At 39.5% G+C, this 22,860-nt stretch overlaps 2 protein-coding genes across 2 annotated transcripts in view; one reads left to right on the forward strand and one right to left on the reverse strand.

Annotated features, from left to right (window-relative positions):
- ANKMY2 (ankyrin repeat and MYND domain containing 2) overlaps positions 1-2,532 on the reverse strand; it is a 40,356-nt gene extending 37,824 nt beyond the window's left edge. The window contains exon 1 of the mRNA XM_058526642.1: positions 2,305-2,532. Coding sequence (XP_058382625.1) covers positions 2,305-2,371 — 67 coding nt within the window. The 5' untranslated portion in view covers positions 2,372-2,532. The remainder of the gene's footprint in view (positions 1-2,304) is intronic.
- Positions 2,533-2,974: 442 nt separating this feature from the next.
- The window catches only part of BZW2 (basic leucine zipper and W2 domains 2), a 61,667-nt gene continuing 41,781 nt past the window's right edge, over positions 2,975-22,860 (forward strand). Inside the window, exon 1 of the mRNA XM_058526654.1 lies at positions 2,975-3,082. The gene's annotated coding sequence lies outside the window, so the exon portion shown is untranslated. The remainder of the gene's footprint in view (positions 3,083-22,860) is intronic.

Raw genomic sequence — 22,860 nt, forward strand, 5'->3', positions numbered from 1 at the left:
CTTCATTTTTGTTTAGTCTGTTTTCAAGCCCACATATTTCTAGGACTATGGGCCACATAATATCTCTGCTCTGCCACTTATTACCTGTGTGACATTGGGCAAGTTATCTAACTTCTCAGTTCCCCAGTTTCCTTGTCTACAAAGTGGAGAATACCATATTTACCATAATAACAGCAACACAAATAGTATTTTAAATGCTTTCCATACTCATTTCATCCTCACAACAACGTTGTGAAGTGGGTACCATTTTTCACAGGGAGAAGCTCAGAAGCAGTAACTTGCCCAAGGCCACATCACCAGCAAATGATTGAGGTAGGATTCCAAATCAGACCTGCATGGTTAGGAATGCTGTAGCTTAAAAATTCCTAGCTCATCAAGATTAAATGCATCAATACATGTAGAGAGCTAAGAATTATGCCTGGCTCATAATAACATTCAATAAACGTTTGCTATAGTTGCTATTTTCTCACATTTTGCATTACTTTTCTTTGAGCGTATAGTGATGACCCACAGACCTTCACTTGACAAGAATGTATCACATACTAAGTCCATCTCAGTTCTCTTCTCATGGGCTGGGGCCAAACAAATTGGTGAAACACAGCGTCTGTCACTGGTGCAACTTTATGCAGGATGTGGGCCCAGAAATATCACAGCACTAACCAGACTAAAGTCCCATTAATTCTCTTTCATTTAGTCTTTAAAATAAAAACTGGCAGACACCTAAGAATATATCCAAGGATTCCCCCCCCCCCCCACTACCACCTGCCCCTTTCAGAGACTCACTTTACAATAACTGCTCACTGGTTTAAACTTTTGAGAGAACATGATAGCCCTGCACTATTTAAAAAACAGAATTTGCATCCCTGGTGGATTTTGAGTTGATCCTTTGTCTCCTTTTTGCCCAGCACAGTACCTGGCACACACTGGGGACTCATGTGTTTGCTGAATTGAATTCCAGTGCCACCAAAGGCAGGAAGAAATTACCCAGAGACAGACAGAATAGAAAGACTGCAGTGCCAAGTAGGTCAGCGGGAACCGTGCAGAACAAACAATGAAAACACCAACTCAAAAGTCCTACAATTCTAGGCAAAGGACACTTAGGATAAATAGAGCTGTGATTGACTTACAACTGTTGAGATCAGACGGGGTGGGCTCAGCTCATCAGCACCTGTTGAGCTCAAATCCGATTTTTTTTTCCTCCTTTACATTTAGACTTTCCTCGTCACTATGAAGACTAAATCTGCCTTACTCTCTGCGGGGTCCAGATTTGAGCCTGGCTACCTGGATAGACAGAAGACTGGAAACCGGGAAGCCTTTATGTTGCAATGACTTGCCTCTCTGCCATTCGAGGGCAGGCGTGCCTATCTCATTCTTGAGCTTAAAACAACCACATTAACTGTGCCCGCAGTCCCACGCAGCACCCTCATCCCTGCGCCGTGACGGGTCAGGAGAAGCCACGTAGTCACACTGATGTCACCTGCCAGGTAACGGGACTTAGCGGGGAACTCCTCTGGGACATCTTCTCGGGAACTGAGAGGAAAACACGGCTTCTGGCTCGTCCCCGGGGCCTGAGTCTCCCTTCCTACGACCCCGAGCGGCGGAAGTGGGACACGCGTTGGGAGAGTGGAATGGAAAGAGCGATCAGAAGATCCCGGCGGTGCCAAGTGCGCCGAGAGCTGCGCCTCGCCACATCTCCTCGCTTCTCTTCGGGTTCCTGAGGCGGCCGTGGGCTTCTCGAAGGAAGCCAGGGAGGCCCTGGACGCAGAAGCCTCAATGAGGCAAATTACAGACCTAGTTCTGTGCCCTTATAAAGAACCCCTCTCACTGGGAGCTCCCTCCACCCCCAAGCGGGGGCGGGGACATCCAAAGCATCCAGATCTTTCGGCCTCCGGAAGTCGAAACGGCCCTTTAGACACGCGTCTAAGAACCTGAAACTACCAGGTCACTGTCGCCAAGACGGACCGTGGTCAAAATCACCCGAGGAGTTTTGAAGAATGCACATCCTGGGGCCCACACCCCAGGGTCACTCTCTATAATGTGAAATAGAGCCTGGAAATGTGTCCCTTTCCAAAGCTGATTTAGAGGACGAGCCTCTGCATTCTTCCCAGCAGTACTTTTCCCTCCCCACCGCTCCGCCCCCGCAACGGGGTCCCAGACCAAAGGGAGAAACACCATTTCCCGGTCCCAGGCTGCCAACCTCGCAGAACCGCAGCCAAGGGTCAGCCGAGCCCAGGGGTCCCTCCCAGGCTCCACCACCCCCCCGGCCAGGCTGGCAGCGCCCCCATCGCAGCCCAGCACCCATACCTTTCCCGATGACTTCCAGCAGCTCCTTTTCCTCCTGGGTCAGCTCGCCTTTCTTTATGTGAACCATTGCTCCCGCCAGCTTGAAGGTTTTTCAGTTTCTTTGGAAGTATTAAAAAGAAACGATGTGTCTGTGGTAGGACTGCCAGCCGCAATGAGGCAACCACGACACTGAGCAGCCAGCCGCGGAAGCGTTCGTATTCTCTCCTCCCTCTGCCGGGCCGGCGAGCAGCGGGCGAGCTCGGGCGAGCCGGGCCGGCGGTGTCTGCAGGCCCAGCGGCAGTCCCCGCCCCCCGCGCGTCATTGGTCCGGCCGGGAGGAGGAGCTGCAGGAGGCGGCAGCGGGAGACTCCCATTGGAGCAGCCTGGGGAGGAAAAACCAAATAGAGAAAACCAGAGGGGGGGAATTAAATTCCTCTTACACGTTCCTCCACCCCGTCCAGTCAAGTCAGAGAGTTAAGGACATGCAATATTTAAAATTCTCTACCTAGAAGTTCGGTGTCCGATTATGGCTGCTAAGGGGGTACAGAGGTCCCCTGTTCTCGCTACACCTTCCTCATTTCCCCGGGAGTGGGGCGGCTCCGGCAGGGGGTGGCCAAGGAGGCAGGGGCGGTGCGGGAGGCGGGGCTGCGCCGGGCTCCGTGTGTCGATGTCAATGTGTCTGTCCTTCACTCCTCCATTGTCTGCCGCCGCCGTTGCCGCTGCTGCCGCCGCTGCCAACGCCGCTGCCGGAATCGCCGCAGCCCCCCAGCCTCGCGCGTCGCCGCTACCTCCTCGGACAGGTGAGAAGCAACCCAGGTGGGGCCGAGGGAGCCGGGAGGGCTGCGGGAGCGGCGTGCGCCGCCTCGCCGGGGGCTTCACCCGGACCGGCGCTAGCCGCGGGGAAGCATGTGCCTGCTGGGGCGGCTTCCTGCCTCTCGGTGGAGAAGCTTCCCCTCCACCCCTTACCATCACATATACCGCGTAGCAGTGCCCTGGAGTGAAGACCCGCCACTTGCCACATTTGGCCGCCGCGGGAGACCCTGGGACTGCGAGCGCGCGGGGGTCGGCCACGCGGCGGGAAGTGGCGGGTGCACTTCGCCTCGTGCGTGGCAGCGCCAGATGCGGCTCCCGGGAGGCTGGGGCTCTGGGCTAGGGGTGGGGTGGGGAGGAGAGCTCCCCATTACGAGCGAGGTGAACGCGTGATGAAAGTAGTCTCGGGAGAAGGTAGTTCTCTTTTGGCAAGCCTCAAAACGCCTCCCCCCCGCCTCTACTTGTCATCTCCTCTGGCCTCTGTGGAAGCTGTAGAAGAAAACCGGATCTGATCGCCCTATGGTGCCTGTTAAGGATATTTGGAACCAATTTCCACTTGCACTAATACTTCGTTTATGAGAGACCGCTTGGGGGGAGGAAGGGCCTCTTCGTCGCTCTGCTAGAGTTCCCAGTCTCTTTGTAACTCAGATCTTAAGATTTATGGAAATAGGGAGGGGAGGGGTAGGGGGCGGAGATTAAATTGGTGTTGCTGTCTATATATAGCCTTAGATTAGCCTCTTAATCCAACCTCAATTCAACTGTAATATGTAGCCTCGAGCTTAGACCATAGGTAGCTGGCGGGTACATACAAGTGTGTACCCTCCTGTGGCTCAGTAACAGGACTGCTTGCTAAAATGAAGTCAATTATTCCTCCAGGGTGTGCAACCATAACATATTGATGGCATCAATGAAAGCTTCTTTAGAAATTAGTGTTTAGGTTTTGCTGTTGTTTCTCTACAGACTAGTACTGATGTTTCTCCCAAGACCCATCTGCTTCGAAGAGAAATATTTGAATAACTATCTAGATGGTTTTTGTTAAGCATCCCCTACCACCACTCTTTCTCCCCACAGTGCCATATATAAAATGAAATGCATTTTCCTGTGGCCTTATGCCTTCATTTTTTTGAAGTATTCACTAACACTTCTGAATCCTGGAAGATGTTCATCATTATTTCCTGCCTTTCACAAAAATCTTTTCTAAACCCCAGCTGTTTTCTTTTCTAAGGCTTCATCTTTAGAGGCTGGGGCAGATCTGAGCCAGAACATCTCACATGAAAATGGTCTGAAATTATTCGTCTCAATGTATAACAAGGAAACTTTTGTTGAATGTTGCTTTAATAATGATGTGGCTGTTCACACAACAAGTAGTAAGGCTTTTGAGAGTGAGAGTGACCAATCTTTTGTAACACTTAGAATGCTATTAGTGCCACAATTACAGTTGATTTAAAACACAGTATCATGCAGAAGGAACCCACAAACCTAAGAAAATGTTTGCTAGTAACCTCCCCTAACATGTGACTTAACATCTTGCAGCGGATGCATGGCTAGAATTGGGTACTTCATTGCCAGTATTTCCATCTCTTGTGCCAAATTTGGGCCATGGTTACTTGAAGGTCACACCTGTTTGTCTTGCTGGGGTTGTCAGTTCCTCGAGGATAGCAATTTATTATCTATTTTCTTGATGCCTTATGGCCCCTGGTTGGTATTTAGTCCACTATGAATACATGACTTCAGTAAACTTAGAGTAAATGACATTTAAAGTCAAAAGCTAACTTCTACCTAGAAATGCAGGTAAAGAATATGTTTCAATTTCTAGAAACAGACACATAATGAATACTGTTCATCAAATGGATTACCTTATTCATTTTGTACAGTGTAAATTTTTAATTTGGAAATAAGATTAGCTAATGAGCATACCTGAGACTAGATTAAAGAACTTTTCTTGTGCTAAGAATGTATTTACATCAAAGAAGTTTTCTTTTACTTGATAATAAAATAGCTACTACTTAGTGAGTATTTAGTCTGTGCCAGATATTCTACCAGATGCTTTGTATAGGATTATTTTAATCATTGTTATAGTGACCTAGGAATTAGCCAATATTATCCATATTTCTGCAAATAAGAGGACAGAACTAAAAGAAGTTAATTAATTTGACCATGGCCTCACAGTTAGGAAGTGTGGGAGCCAGAATTAAAACCTAGATCTTTCTCCAAAACCTTTTCTCTTTTCTCTATTCTCTGCCTATGTGGCTGGCAGTAAGGGGGAAAGTATATATTCTAACTAGCTAGTGGATAATACATTCATGTGGTTCAGCATGCCAAAGGGACAAAAGCCTCTCTCCTACCTCTTTCCCCAGTCCCTTCTCCGTGCCCTGCAACCTATGTTATCTATTTCTGTCATATCCTTCCTGAGATACTTTATGATTTATAGCTTATATGTCTATTTCTACTTTTTTTTTTTTGGCAGAAATAGAAGTATACTAACACTGTGTAATTGAATTGGTATGACGCTTTGGTCTCTTCCATTTCTTTCTTCACTCTTTTAAAAACAATGATTTCTGAAATATCTGAAATCCTATATGTGTCTCCTCATCTCTTTTCTGCTACTCCCACCCTAGACCTCCCCTGGCCTATTGCAATGGATTCCTAAGTAGCCTGCTTCTCTCTCACCTCGCCCCATCCAGCTAATTCAAGGAACCATCACTTCAGTAAACACTGAGCACCCGTCATCCGCCCGAAGATGAAACATGTTCTGAAAGACCGAACTGATTCACTTAAAATGTGTCAATGGCTTTCCACTGGCCACAGAATAGAGACCCAAGTCTAGCCTGGGAGGCTCCAACTTCTGGTCCCAGCCAGCATTTCCAGTCAGCCAGCCCCTCCCACACGCTCTGCTCTAAGGTCACCACACTGCTGGTTCCCTCACTTACCAGTAATTTCCACCCCTTTGTTCCTGCTTCTCTCTTTCTGGAATGACTTCCCTTCCCTCTTCACTGATTCTCTCTCCTCCCCAGATCTTATGAACCGCTCAACTTTCAAGATACTACTTATATGTAACCTTTTCTCTCCAGCTTTCATGATCATCCCTCCCACCCCATCCAGTGAGAATACAGACCTAGTAAACACATTTATTCATGTCCCTCAGCAAAGGGGATAAATAAAATCTTTACACAGGAGTTGCTGGTACAATTATTGGCATCTTCTAATCGTCTCCTATCTTCTTGTGAGCTCTAGTCTTCCCCACCCCCTAAATTGCTTCTTCCTCTGGATCTCTGTGAAAATGCCCAAAGCAGGCACCTTTTCAGGACATTCTAGTATAGTTATTATTAATCTATTTGATTCCTTCTCCTTCCAGACTATAAATTAACTAGGACTAATTTACGCTTGTTTCTCAAGAGTGTAACCCAGCGTCTTGCACCTAGTGTGTGCTCAGTACATGCTGAGTTGAATTCAATTTGATCCCTAAGTTATTTTAGGGGGATTTATTTCTCTACTTGACTAATCCTTCCTGGCAGTGTGAGGTGATATGCCACTAAGCACGCACAGTCATAACCAAGGGCAGATGGTCTTTAAATGTTTTGGGTCTCAAGCTGCTTGACATTCTGCTGAATGCTATCAACCAAGAAAAAAATTGTTCATATGCACATGTTAGAAATTTTGCAAACCATTCTTGGACCCCCCTCCCCCCCATTAAAGCCCCTGACCTCCAGCTCTCTGCTTTAAGAAAGTGCTGTTTCCTTTTCATTGCAGGGGAATGGCTCATTTTTGAGTATTTTGTCTTTCAGGGTGATGTTTTCCTTGACATTTGACTTTCTTTTCTGTGACTTAGGTACATTTATTGACTGGGTGGATATTTGATGATAATGAGGAGTTTTATTTTCTTTTAGGTTTGAAAATAATATTGTGCTTATATTTTTAAAAGATCCTTAATCTTTTAGAGATACATACTGAATTATTTAAGAAGGGAATGATAGGACATCGGAGATTTGCTTCAATATAATTCTGTGACAGTGGGGACAGGGACTGACTAAGAGTATAAATGAGACAAAGTTGACTATGTTGTTAACGATTGCAGCTGGGCAGTGAGTACATTGACTTCTTTATATTGCTCTCTCTACTTTTAGATACGTCTGAAATTTTCCATAATGAAGTTTTCAAAACAAAAATTTGGAAGTATTACAGCCTCTAACAAGTTGTTATGGTTTTTTTTTAAACAAAACACGAAGTAATAAATACAAATGCTGTTTCTCTGTACTCGGAGTTTAGCTTATGCAATTATTCATTTAAATGTTAAAACACTTACACCTAAATCTGCAAAGACTGTCTTGTGAAGAATGCATTTCCATAAACTGTTCACATCACATGTTAACTTCTCCACAAAACTAAAAGGTAGGTGGCATTACTCAGTGCTTGTGTCACAGGCTTATGAATATCTTACTGACAGCTAATCTTCGTCTTTTTTGGAAACTGACAAAGTAATTTGCAGACAAGTCTGAACAAGGGGTGCGAAGATATTTAGTTTAACTGAGAAAATCAAGATGTGAATGAAGTGGAGATACTGATTTTCTTCTATGTCTTATAAACCAAGTCAGAATGCATTCCAAAAAAGGAGTAGCAAAACTGTTGTGAGCAATATCAGCATTTTTAGGATAAGTTTATCAATACAGGAAGATTAGTACCAGACTCGAGACTGGGTGTGCCTGCAAGGTTCTTACTCAGGGTTTGCCCAAATGGTAAGTTGACATCTATTTTCTGGATTTTTGCAACTTTATAACTTGGGTTTATTTTTTTACTATTATTTTCAGATTCAAATAATGATAATTTTCTTTTTTATTTAATTAATTTTTTATCGCGGTCATATTGGTTCATAACATGTAAATTTCAGGTATACATCATTATATTTCGACTTCTGTGTAGGCTATATTGTGTTCACCACCAAAAGGCTAGTTCCACCCATCACTGTTTACATGTGCCCCTTTTACCCCTTTTGCCCTCCCTCCTCTCCCCTTCCCGTCTGGTAACCACCAATCTATTCTCTGTGTCTGTATGTTTGTTTGTTGTATAACTTGTGTTTCTTGATGTTTAAATTTTTCTTTGATTATGTTTTGGACTTATTAAATGTTACTGTTTTCAAAGGCCAACATGGAATTTTTTTGTATCATTTATAACATGTCTTCCCAGAATTTGTTTGAGGGGTTTTTGAAAAAGATTTAATTAAGCTTTAAAGCCAAGTCTTCGCAATGTCTAAAGACAGTGTAGCCAATCCAGTATCACTGCCAGATAATGTGTAAGCACACATTAGTATATATCCAACTTCAGCTCATATTTATATTAGCTCTGTCACTATGGAATTTAAAATTCTATGCTGATGCCTCTTATCTCTGAGTATAGTAAAACTGTTCCAGTAATTAAAAACAGAAAGCTATTTCTGCATCAGAAGGAAAAAGGTGGCATTCACCTTCCTGATAAATACATTTAAGCTAGAAAATTGGTGTTTTTCTCTCTTGTCATTTGGTTGTCTATTTAGTGGGATTGAGTTAGCCCCGGCAGACGAAGCAGCTTTTAAAACTACATTCATCAGCCTCTGAGTAAAATCTCTTCCTGGTCTGTTGACTGTGGAGTAGAGCAGTCCCATTAAGTAGCCTCTTCTGACCTGGTAGGAAATGATTGTGGATGGTCCTTGGGAGACAGCTAAGTGTAGCCACAGCCCTGGGATTTGGAATGGGAAAACCAAGGCTCCAGCTTCTGTGGTGAGATGTGTTTTCCCAGGCAATCTCCCCTACTTTCAGTTTCTTCATATATAAAACAGGGGTAGTAACCAAACCTACGGTGACTTTGAGGATCTTTAGGATACCCTGTGAACTATAAAATGGTATATAAAATCTATTTGTTATTTTTAGGGTCAATTCTGTCTATTTTTACAGTTGGGAAATATATGAAGAACACAATTTTAGGCTTAGTTGATAAATCATTTCAAAGTAAGATTTTATAGACATTAGTATTTGCCGTAAGCCTGTCTTCCTACATTTGGGAAGATGAAAATTATTTCTGATGTGAGATTCTTTCATAAAAGATATAATTCTAATAATTATACCTCAGAATTAACATTACTTTTTATCTTAATAAGAAAGATCTTGGTGTGCATCTGTCAGGTTCAATGAATCACAAAGGATAAGACGTGATCCTTGTCCTCAAGAGGCTTATACCATCCTGCAGGAGATTGGCCAGCCCTTGAAATTGTAGGGACTAAAGTAATCATCCTAAAGCTCTGCCCTGCTTATGTCAGCCCATAGGTTAGAAGCCTTTGAGAATTTACCTTTGCGTGTTTGAGTGGCGTCTGGCTCCTGCTGGTCTTTCAGCTCTAATTTGAACAATGTTGTTACTCTTCTACCCCCCCACCCTGCTTCTGCTCCTGGAATGCCCTCCTCCGCCCGTTTCTGCATATCAGATTTTTACTCAATTCCTTCTCAGCTAAGGTGACCGCTCCTCCACACAGCCTTCTCCAGTCCCCAGCCAGAGCAGTACAGACACAAGTGTGGATTCCAGAATGAGGAGAGCTCAGTGGGAGGGCTGATCCTGCAGAAAGTGAGATTTTGAACAGAGTCTGGGAGAATTGGTGAATTTGGGCAGGAGAGCCAGGAGATGGAGAGCATCCAGGGAAAACAACCCCCATGAAAACAGCTCTATATATTATTATAACATTATAAATATTTATAAAATAAATATTGGCTGTAATTTTATGGCCAGTCATACTGGAACCAGAAGTGATTTCATTCAAAGGCATATTTTCCTCAATATGGCAACTTTTAAAAATCATAAAAGTGGTAGATTATATTTTAAAGCGCACTTGATGTTATGTTCTTGCTCTCAAGTAATTTATAAAATGTGACGTCATATGTTTAAGACTAAATTGAAAATTATAAACCAGTTTCTTCAGAATTGGCTGTAGCAGGAAAGTTGATAATGGACATAAAAAAAAAAACAATGGAAGAGAAAATCATATACTTATTAGAATATTTTGCCCTTGAGTACAAAATGATGTGAAATTATCCAAAATAGCTAGAATATAAATAGCCAAACAGCTAGAAAACAAAAGGAGTAGAAAATTCTTTGTGAAATTTATTTTGCAAATAAAATATGTCTGAATATCTGATCCATGGAGCCTGTTTTTATCTATTCCTTAAAGGAATTTTAGGACTTCGTATTCTCTCAATTTGACTTTTTTCCAATTGGACCATTCTGATTTTTTTTCTTCTTCTATTGATGAATGGAATAAAGACGTTGCTGAAACAGTTAAACCTGAGAGATACAACTCAGGGATTTAATAATCAGATTAATGTGAATGCTTTTAATGTGGGATTATGGTTCTCATTAGGAGTTTCCATAGCATTTTTCCTTTGTATCTATTAGGGAAAAAACACATGATGATTTGGAATAATTTCTAAATTTTTTTTAATATAAAATCTACCAATATTAGCAGAGTATACACAAAAATACTTTCTTAGCTCACTCTGATATCTATGTTGAGGCCGTGGGTCTCTTTAGCAAGTATCTTTTGGGCAGTCAAATGCCAAGTAGAATGATTTGGCCTGTCCTAAATGTGGCATGTGTTGAGTGAAGAGTGCCAAAAAATGTTTTGATAGTCTTATTTGTAAACTATCTACTTTGAAAATAAAGGTTTAGGTAACTCAGTGAATGAACCATTCCTTTGGCAAATGCCAAAGAGACAATGCTTTCATTATTCCTTCTTGATTTTTTTTTTTTTTTTTGGTGAGGAAGATCACCCTTGAGCTATCATCCACTGCCAATCTTCCTCTTTTTGCTGAGCAAGATTAGCCCTCAGCTAACATCCATGCCCATCTTCCTCTATTTTGTGTATGGAATGCTGCCACAGCATGGCTTGATGAGCTGTGCGTAGGTCCGCGCCTGGGATCTGAACCCAGGAACTCTGGGCTGCCGAAGTGGAGTGCGTGAACTTAACCACTACGCCACCGGGCCAGCCCTCCTTCTGGATTTTTAATGTCAGGTGTATCCTTTGTTTTTTTTTTCTGTTTGTTTTTTAGTTTATGTCAAAAAAGAAAACAATGTAATGATAACATATAAGAAAGAATAATGCCCTACATTAATATTAAGGATAGTGTACTCCTTTGGCTATCTTTAATTCTCTTAATTATGGAAGTAATATTTTAGTAGGAAAGCAATAATAACTTAAATCTGTGAAAGATGTAGCATTATGTTTTCTCTTTTCATATTGCAACTTATTTTTATGTTAGATGAAGACTTTTAAAAAATAATTGTTAGGTGTACTGTTATTTTTGAGGATGTCTAAATAAATCTCAAAAAAAACCACTGGGCAGAGGTGAGTAATAATAAGGGATACTAACTCTTAGCACTATAGGGAATACATAATATGCCACTATGGGGTGTGCAGTTTTATGATATTTTGCTATCCTCTTCTTTTTATATATTCACACAAAAGACTTTAATGCTTTTCAAACTAGCTTCAACGGCTTCCTGGATTTGTGATCATTTCTAAGAAAAAAGAAGAACATGACATCTGTTTTTCTTAGTATACAAGGTAATAGAATGGCGTTATTATAAACAGGAAGGAGAACCCCAAGTTGATGGTACAGAGGAAACTGCTGGCTAGAGGAAAGGGATGTAGCATTGGTGTTTAGGAGTGTGAAGACTGTGTTTTTGTTAGAGTTCAGCCTCTGCAGGAAACAATTTGATAACTGGCTCCTGTAGTACTAGAAACCATGGTGCCATAAATTTCCTACTATTTACATGTCCCTAAGAGGCAGGGTTTTTGTTAAATCCTCTCACTAAAGATAAATGTTTTTTTCCTAAATAGAGCTCCATGGAAAACTATTTGGCATTTTGGAGGTAACATATGCTAATTCAATTTATCCAAGTGCTGAACTAGACGTTAAAATTAATATTTATGCTTCACTCCATCTAATTCTAAACCATAAAATCTATGAGCCAAATAATGAAAAAAGCCTCCTTCAAGAATCACATAAATAATCACCCAAGACGCTGCAACATCTTCAGTTGGCTGTTTGGAAAGTGCACTAAATGGAGACTGAGTTGATCAGATTCTGGCCCTGCCTGTTCCCTGTGCGTCAGCTCCTGATGGGCAGGGAGTTTTCTGCTTTGGTCTCTGCTGTATCACCCATGTTAGCATGGGATGCATGACTGCATGCAGTGGTGTGACATCTGAGAGCCTTATTGGACTGTTAGATCAGGGTCTGGCTTCAGGTCCGTGGTTTTCAAAGTGTTCCATCTCTCATGGATATCAGTTATAAGTTAAAAAGTAAAAAACACACATTTAATTATTAAAACATTAGTAAACACAGCTGCAACTCAAAGGCATCACGTGATGTACTTTAACATACTAGAGCCCCGTAATCCTTGTTAACTCACACTGCTAGGTTTTTTGTGCTGTGCTTGGGTCAAACCTCCACCTGCTAGAAAGTGAGCACCATGCAACTTGTCTGATTGGTCCCTGCTGTGTCTCTGTTGACTAGTACCAGACACATGTTTGGTAAATGAATACAAATGAATGGTTTTCTACATGTATGAACCTTTTAAAAAAGTATACGTACTTGAGAGAGTTTGTAGCTCTGCACTAGTTGGTTTTTTTTTTTCTCTTTTAATGTGAGTTTGTGTGGTCTACTCCTATAAAATTGTGTCAGGGAGTATAGTCCCATATCGTCAGTGTGCTGTGTCCTATTAAGTCCTAAATGGGTAAATGGCTTTGGCTAAAATGCCTAAATGGCTTTGGCATTTCTATCCAGTTCATGCTCTCCTCATGTGAAATAGGCATGTGTATGGTCACTTTTTTGGGCTGCAACCCTTCAAGTAAAGCTTCATCTGCTAGAGAGGCTTGGGCAGGTCCCCTCTTGGGAGGATGGGGGCAGGAGTGTCATGGTTGAGAGACCTCATAAGTGAGGAAATGTTTGGACTGCCCACCACCACCTTTGAGCTTCCTGAAGGTCCACTACTGTGTTTTTTAAGCAGTTGCTCCAAAGCAAAATTCTCCCACTAGTTACCAGTCTAGGGTGTTATTTTTTTTTCCAGAAGATTCTATTTTCCTCTCCTCCTTGATTAAAATGCTGAGAAGAGAGGACACACTGTAGTCCCTGTGGTCATAATAACTTCTAACTTCCCATTTGATCTAATAATTCTAACTTCCCATTTGATCTAATATTCATAAACACTCCCATCAGTTTTGTGTCTGACACAGAATCAGCCTTAATAAACTGACTTACTGTCACATTTGACAGCACTCCCTGCTGATTTTTTTTAAAAGACTTTTTTTTTTTTTAGAGCAGTTTTAGGTTCACAGCAAAATAGAGAGGAAAGTACAGAGATTTCCCATAAACCCTTTGCCCCTACACACGCATAGCCTCCCCCATTATCATCATCCCCCACTAGAATGGTACATTTATTACAATTGATGAATTTATGGATTGTTTGATAGCACATGGTCTGGCACATATTTGGTGCCCAACATAAATGTTCATTTTCTGTATATGCACACACACACACGTATGTGTATTTATTGTCATATATGCGTAGACATTTTCTGAAAGGATACCTGAGACAATGTTAAAAGATTAAATTTTCTTTTTCCATGGAATGGGACTCCACTCCATGGACATGAGATCAGGAGTGAAAGGTTGGGAAGTGGACTTTATTTTTCACTTCAAACCCTTTAAACTGTGTTAGTTTTTTGCCATGAGTGTATTAGTAGTTTATAGAGCCGATTAAAATAAAATAATATAGACAGACCATCGTGTTTTCTCTAAGCTTAAAACTATAATATGATTAATAAATTTCAAAAGACATTTCCCTCTCCAGGAGAGGCTTCTGATTTTCCTAAAGTGATGCATTAGAACACATGACTTTTAAAATAAAGATACTAGAGGTTGTCATTGAATCAAGTCACATAACTACAAGTTCTAATGCAAGAAATTCTTTTTCAAGTTGTACTTTGTCATAATATTAGAAAGATGATAGAATTGGATTTAAAAAATTTTTTCTGTATGTATGCCCCCAAAAAACAGAATGGAAGATTATGCACTATGTTAAAATGTATACAGTGGCCACTTCTATAAAAGTTAGAATTATAGATACTTTTTCTCCATCTTTTTCCCAATTTTTCCTTAAATTTTTGACAATTTACACGATGGGTTGATTTTATAAACAGTGATTTTTAAGGAATTATTTTCTCTACAGCAAGTATTAATTTTTTCACACTTTTATCAAGTAATCAAGTGGTATGCATTATAATATATAAAATATATGAGTATATATTAATGAGATAAGCAAACATAATGGATAACATTAAAATATATCCTGGTAGATATGGACCTTCCAAATCATCACCTCGTGAAATTTTATATTTACTCTGTTGATAATTCAATTGATTAATAAATGTTTTAAATTGCTTCTTGAAAAGTACATTCATTGCCTTTGAACAATATATAAAAGAAGGGGTTCATAAAAATGTTAATCAAAAGGAGTTTTGATTAATGACAGCATTATTAGTTTAATTCATAGTTATGTACTGAAGGAAGAAATTAATTTGATGGATAAATTCTGGAATATATGTTTGTTTGTTTTTTTTTCTTGTGAGGAGATCAGCCCTGTGCTAACATCTGCCAATCCTCCTCTTTTTTCACTGAGGAAGACTGGCCCTGGGCTAACACCCGTGTCCATCATCCTCTACTTTATATGGGAGGCCACCACAGCATGGCCTGACATGCGGTGCGTCGGTGCACGCCCGGGATCCGAACTGGCGGAGCGCGGGCACTTGGGAACCACTTGCGCCACCGGGCCAGCCCCTGGAACATATGGTTTTTAATCAATTAAGTTACTATATAACATTTTGTACTTATATGTTTTGCTTTGATAAATATTTTTTAAATGTATAAGAAAAATAATGAGCTATTTTATTTAAAAATTTTAAAAACTTTTTCTGTTCAGGAGTCATCATTTTGCCTTTAGGTATTTGTTTTGAATTAGTAGAGGTTAGAACTTCTTATCTTTAAAAATCTCACATCTTATTTTGTGTATGTGCACATTTTTTTTCACTATTGACTTTATTTTTTCCATGATGATGATCTTTAATAATAGTTTCATTTTATATACTTCTGAATCTCTCCTCCATCAAGACTGTAATGCAGAAGAATAGTTCCATGGCAAGAATAATATACATAGTGCAGGGCGTGGTTAAGCAGGTCATAGCTCCTTATTGCCAAGGATTTTGTGTAGTCTATGTGTGCAGCAGGATAAAGAACCCCCTCTTCTGATGTAGCAGTAAGGGCATTTTTTTTTAATATCTTCTTATACACAGGACAGTCAAATACAAGGAAATATATTAACCAGAGCAATGTATTATGAGCATTATAATGCTTATTAAACCTCAAGAATTGAGGTTTGTTTTTAATGTGCAATAAGTACAGCAGGGTTATTTCCTCCATACATAAGCAAATTCTGAAGGATTTGGAAAGTTATGGTATCTCTGGCTGTGGCAAGCTTTATTTCTAAGTAGTCCCAGAAAATACAAAATCCATGTGTTGTTCAGGTTCCTGGGCTTTTTCAGCTCCCTTAATTATTCTCCTTGCCCCACTTCATTCCCCAAAATATGTATGACTTCCAGTGTTTGCCTTCACTCCATAGTTCTATATCTGTACATACATGTTCACTTTTATTTCTGAAACATTTGAGAGTAGGTTGCATACGCTGTGCCCCTTATTACTTCAGTGTGTATTTCCTAGGAAGAAGACACTTTTCTTACAGAACCACAGTTCAATAATAAAATTCAGTGAATTAACATAGATACCATACTTATATCACTGTAGTCTATACTCCAGCTTCATCAATTGTCCCAATAATGTCGTGTGTGTGTGTGTGTGTGTGTGTGTGTGTGTGTATGTTTGTGTGTGTTTTTTTCCCCCAGTAGAGCATTCACTCCAAGATTCCATACTGCATTTGGTGATGTCTTTTGGTTCTTCTTTAGTCTGCAACAGTTCTTTGATCTTCGGGATTTTTTAAAGAGACTGGCATTTTTTAAGAATACAGGCCAGTTTTGGAGAATGTCCCTACATATGCATTTGTTTCCTCATGATTAGATTCAGGTCATGTGTTTTTGTTTGGAATACCACATAAACGGTATCCTATCCTCATATGTAGAGACATGTGATATGTGTTGTCTCTTGGTTAAGGTGTTATCTTGTTTCTCCACTATGCAGTTACTATTTTTCCTTTTGTAATTTATATGAAGATGCTTTGAGGCTATGTAAATATCTTGTTGATCATCAAGCAGCTCTACACACACACACACACACACACGCACGCACACACACGTCAGGGTACATTTAGCATACATTGATGATTCTTGCATGAATCAATTTTTGGTACAATGATTGCAAAAGAGTGGTTTTCTAACTCCATGTTTCCTTCTCTATTTATTAGTTGGCATTCTACTGAAAGAAAAACCTTTCCCTTCTGCCCACTTATTTCCCTTTCCCTTGTGCACTGATAAGTTGCTTTCTCTGAAATGAATGTGATGAGTATGGACCTGTGGACTTTGGTTTTATTCACTGAGTTATTTCCATTGCTGTCCTTAATTATTTTGGTGCTTGAATTGTCCCAGGTTATCAGATTATGCCAGTGGAATTGTCCTCAAGGTGTTTCCTATGTCATCTGATCTATTTTGATCTTTTTTTAAGCAATTCCATAGTTTCTGACACAGATGTCCCAGGATTATATTGAATCTTCCCTTCTGCAACCTTGGAATCAGCCATTTATCCAAGAAACTTTGGTTTCTTTTAGTAGGAAATGATATTTAGATCCTGTGGCATATTTCTTTTTATGCACAAATATTACTTGTGCCGCTTTTGGAATTGGTTTACACTTCAGAAGAGGCTGAAGATTTTTCATTTAAACATATACAATTTTCTAATTATACAAGTTATATATACTTATAATATAGAAAAGAAAGATAAGTAAAATAAGAGAAATAAAATCCCCCTTGAACCCACTGCTCACGTTGACCGCTGTTGCGTGCTAGTGTATTTTATGGAGCTAAGATCATAGCATGTATGTATATAGATTTGTTTTTTGCTGTTTCTTACTTAGCATATCATTGTTTTCTCCAAGTGCTAAAAATTAAGCAGTTGTGATTTTCAGTCATATGTTGCATTTTCAAGTTTCTCTTTTCCATGTTGTCTTTTTATTCTCACTACTACGATATCCGAAAGCAGGCAGAGTTTGTCTGCTGGTGCTCAGCCTCTTTTCCTCCCTCCCTCCTCAAATCCTATTTTGTTCCCTATCCTCCGCCTTCCCCCTGAGTGTCAGAGGATGTAAAATTTTCCATGTGGAAATACATCAATTAGTATCAAAGACTGCGGGAAGCATTTATTTTGTATCTAATCTTTTGATTTTAGCTATGACAAGCTGTTCAGTGATAAATTTGTTTCTCTAGACTTAACAGGAATGTTTGACAAACAGAAACAAGTCATGCAAGGAAATATCTACCTGGTTGTTGCTCTGGTGTGTTTAGACCTGTGTGTACAATTTTCAACTCTAGAGAGCAAGAACTATATCTCCGGTTTTGCTCATCATTGTTTCCTTTTTAGTGCAGGGTTTTCCAGCCTTGGCACTATTGAAATTTTGGATCAGATAACCCTTTGTTGTGAGGGCTGTCCTGTGCATTGTAGATTGTTTAGCAGCATCCCTGGCCTCTACCCACTAGATTCCACTGGCGCTCCCCCCCCCAGCATGACAATGAAAAACGTCTCCAAACATTGCCAAATGTCCCCTGGGGGGACAAAATTACCCTGAAGTGAGACCACTGCTCTAGTACAATGCCTGACACACAATAACCACCCCAAAAATACTTGATAAATTAATAAATATATTTAAACCACAGCTAGACATTTAATCATTGGATTTTTTTTGGATATTTTTTCGTTTTAGGCCACCATTTCCTCTAAATTCTCAGAATTTACAATTTGAAATATTGTAGGTATGCAGTCGTTATCACAGTCCTGTTGTCTTGTAGACAAAGTTCTGCGGGTCTTATCTAGAACAGAGATTTTAGGGCATTTTGCTATCAAAATACCCTGAAACATTATATTTGAGGGATAGGTTTTCTAAAAGCCAAAGTATGCTACAACGTGTGTAGTGTATGTGTGTTTGTGTCTTTCAGAGTGTTGAGAGACGTAAGAGTGACAGCAGCAAGATTAGACCATCTGGAAAGTTGAATGAGCCTGATCAGTTGTTGGGGGAAGGGAAGAATCTGGGAGAGATTCCATCTGGGGAAAGTGGCAGGGCCCGGTGAAGAGAATGTGCAGGCCCTAGGGGACTTGTCAGAGATTACATTAACTAGAGGGTTTGAATTGATAAGTAGAGTGAAAGTATTTTAGGAGTTAATTTATACTTCTTGAAAGATTTTGAAAATAAATTCATTGAGATGAAATAAGTGACATTATATAATTGTCTTAATTTATTTCTATGCAGAGGTTGTACAGTGATACTTAAAATGTAATTTTTGGAATATTTCCATTTTTATTGAAAGGGAAGCAAAAAATCAACATTCAGAAATAAGATAGGTATATTAGCAATTTTAAGATGTGAAGTAGTTTTGGAAATGTTGTAATGAAAATTTTATCGTGGGGATGTTATATCTTCTTAAGGAAAATTTAAATGAACACAGTTAACTCTTAGTGCTCTTGTTTTTTCATAACACAACTCCTTTGGGCTTTGATCTTTCTTTCCTTATAAGGTAGTTGGTTTGCACAATTTAAGTTTCTACCATTAAAGTCCTTCACTGGAAAATATAGTTGTAAATTTTTGAGGTGAGAGCTGTTATTAAGTTTCATGCTTTTTTTGGGGTGTGTGTGAGGAAGATCAGCCCTGAGCTAACATCCATGCCAATCCTCCTCTTTTTGCTGAGGAAGACCGGCCCTGAGCTAACATCTATTGCCAATCCTCCTCTTTTTTCTCCCCAAAGCCCCAGTAGATAGTTGTACGTCATAATTGCACATCCCTCTAGGTGCTGTATGTGGGACGCGGCCTCAGCATGGCCAGACAAGTGGTGCGTCGGTGCGCGCCCAGATCCGAACCGGGCCGCCAGTAGCGAAGCACGTGCACTTAACCGCCAAGCCACGGGGCCGGCCCCTCGTGCTTTTTAAGGAAGATATTTTTGTTCTTTTATGCCATTAAGGATAAGAATGAAGGGATATGAATATAGGAGTAATATTTTTGTATTAAAGAGAGGAATATTTGATTTTATTTAGAAACATTTTTCTTTTATAGGTACGCTATTTGTTATTTTAAATTTTTAATGTTTTTTTCATTTATTATAAACACCAAAACTTAACATAGAATTCACTAGGAGCTATAATGAAACTTTTTGTAGAGGCTGGGTGATTTTGATTAGAGAGAGGTTGTTTGTTACAAAATCATGGTAAGGATATTAAACAAGCTAATGTTATTTTGGGCAACAAATTGTATAGTGTTATTATAGGCATATATTTAGTTTATTGCTTTAGAGTGTTAATAATTTAAACTTTTAGCCATTTAATTATTTTTGCTTCTTTTGAGAGAATGATGCTTCAATGCTATTAACCCAATGATTACTGGATATGACAACTTTCTGTAAGGATTTTATGATGTTTGTTCTTGAAGTTTTAGCTTTCATGGAAAGGAGAATAGTTTACAATTATTGGCAATTTTTAGTTTGCTCTTTTAATGGTAAATTATTTCACTCGTTTGAAATATAGAATAAAAGGTCATTCTTGAAACTTGCTACGAAACAAAGTACTTTATGAGAATGTTGCAGTCAAGTGGCTCAATTATGTTATGAGTTTTGTGTGCTAGTGTTATTGTAGCTTTATGAAACACTTTATGCTTTGGGGATAATATTGTTGCCCTATAATTTTTATTAACTTATAATTGAAAGTCTTTTTTGCCCTACTGTCTTAAGTAATATTGGCTGCACACAGAAACTTTCACTTTGAAGTTTAGTACTTTTTCTTTTCTTTCCTGCTGTAGCCACATGGTTTTGAAATTGGGGCAAAATGCTCCTCAGAGCTATTTTATTTGAGAAACATTAATTTAAATATCCCTATTCTTTGGAAGTATTTTCACCTTTTTATCAAGTTTAAGTGTGTTGGGCCATAAGGAATGCTTTAGAACTTGGTTGCCCAACATGATAGCCACGAGGCATGTTGACTATTTCTATTTTAATTTTAATTAATGAAAATTAAATAAAATTAAATATTTAGTTCCTCATTTACACTAGCCACGTTTCAAGTGCTCAATAGCCACACGTGTCTAGTAGCCACCATATAAGACAGTGCTGATATAGAACGTTTCCGCCATCACAGACAGTTCTATTGGATATGTTGCTCTACAACGGGGGTTGGCAAACTACGACCTGGGGCCCAGTCTGATCTACCACTTGTTTTGTAAATAAAGTTTTATTGAAATACAGCCATAACCACTTGTTTACATATTGTCTATGGCTGCTTTTAGGCTATAACAGCAGAATTGAGTAGTTGAAACAGAGACCATGTGGCTCACAGACCCTAAAATTCTTTCTGTCCCTTTATAGAAAAAGATTGTGACCTTGCTTTAGAGTATACATGTTCATAAAGTTGAAGTTGTTTGAATAGCATAGTTATTATATGTATGGCATATATTAGTAGTCTAACATGTTACATGAGACAGGTTATCATAGTTCAAGGATGAGCCAGACCAGAAGAACAGTCAAGAACAGAGTATCAGACCAAACCTTTGGATTACTAGTTGAGAAGTCATCCTCTTATAGGGACATCTAGAAGATGTCTTTCTCTGGTAGATCAGATTCTTTCCAAAACGAAGAGAAAGAAGAATGCCAGGCAAGACGACATGCAAGCTGTCAGTCTTGTACTCAAGGTGAGCTGGACCGCTGGCGGAATTAGTATACACTTGCCCTGAGGCCCATCCGTGCTTTTGGCCCATTGTCACGCCTGGGCCCAGCGTCTGGTTGGGAGTAAGAGAGTGGAACCTGCAAAGGACACAGAGACAGTTAGAAGATGAAGAGAGTGAAATGGGGTAAAATTTATCTAATATGTTAGACCTAAAAATCTTTCAATTAAAATATTTCAATTTAATCTTAAATAGAAATTTATTCAAAAAATTCATTAATAGAGTATCTGGTTTCTAATTTTTGATTGATTGGATCATTTTAGTATTTTGATAGTTTTCTTTTACCTAGTGGAAGGTCCAAGAAATTTAATCTTTTAGATGACGTGTGAAATACTTAAATCCATTTTGTTTTACCGTTTTACATACAATATTTTTTAATACCGTTTTAAGCCATGGAGCTTTTCCATTTTGGTGGGACACAAGCTTATTTTGTATGTGTAGACAAAATACTGTGTACTGTACTGTGGCGTATAGTTTTTTGAATGGAAGCCAAATCATCATGATGTATAAGTTGTATCCCAGACGAAGTTGTCTTCAAGGATTCTGTTAAACTCTGAATTTTTTTTTAATTTGTGTATTTTCGGTTAGTTGATTTCAAGTTGTAAATTGTAATGCAATCTAATAAAAGAAAGCTTTTGACATTGGCTTAATAGAATTGTCTTTGTTGTTCTTTTTTGCTGTCCCAGGTTGAATCTAGCACAGTTTCTTATTCCAAGTGCCCTTGCCGCTCTTCGGCCAGGGCTTCAGTGAGTGCCTTATAAAGGCTGACCCTCACTGGAGCAGATTATAATGTAGCACAGAGAGCTAAATATAGAGGGAAGCCAGGCCTGTGCTCCAAATAGTAACAGCTAAATGACAGTGACTTTGGTGAACAGATTATCTTCATTTAGTCTTTCAGTACAGGTAGGTGAGTCTCTGTGTTTGTTTGAATTTTTGGTGTTGTGTACATCAAAATCTTCGCATACCTTTTTATGTTTACATGTTATGTTATTTTCCACATAGACTATATTGAGGTTGTGTGAAAAATAAGCCCACGTAACGAGGCTGTGAAGAAACACACTTTTGTGTTTAGAACTGAAGAAAGTCTAAACAGAGCTAAAGGTTTTTAAAAGAGAGTAATTCTCTCGTAGGTAGGCTGTGTTTGCTGGTAATTCTCCATTAGCAGAAAATTGAAACAAAGTGCAAACATAGAGTTAGTTAAGGACTTCTATGTGTTTATATTCCGGACCCTAAAATAAAACTTTTAGAAAGCACTCACACTTTTAAAATATTTTTTATTAATTCCAAAGTAAAAACGTCTTTGGCAAAGAGTAACTCCTTCCTTGCGTGTTCATCTACTCGACAAGTTTCAGGCTACTTGGACTCCATTTTTGTTTTTGTATCTTGGTACGAGACCCAAACTCTTTAACAGGTATTTTTCTTTGCTAACACAAGAAAACATTTTATATGATATTTGTTGTGTTTTGAGAGGTGTGGAAGTGATAAGGACAACACACACACACACACACACACACACACACACACACACATTCATTACTTGTGCCCCAGTGAAATGTTTGCTGATCCAAGGTAGAACCTGTTGAAAATGCCAGCAGGGAAATTTCTGAACGAAAGAGCTTTGCAGTGACTATAAATAATGCATTAGAAGCTCGATTTCCAGCATCTGTCAAATGAAATGAGATTTCATTGATTAAGTTTATTGCATTGGTAACTATTTCAATATGTAGCTGCTGCCCCATACGCACACAGCCATCAATCATTTGCTCTGCGCTTGTTCCAG

This window comes from Diceros bicornis, chromosome 3 (genome assembly GCF_020826845.1).
Source record: "Diceros bicornis minor isolate mBicDic1 chromosome 3, mDicBic1.mat.cur, whole genome shotgun sequence".
NCBI lineage: Eukaryota > Metazoa > Chordata > Mammalia > Perissodactyla > Rhinocerotidae > Diceros > Diceros bicornis.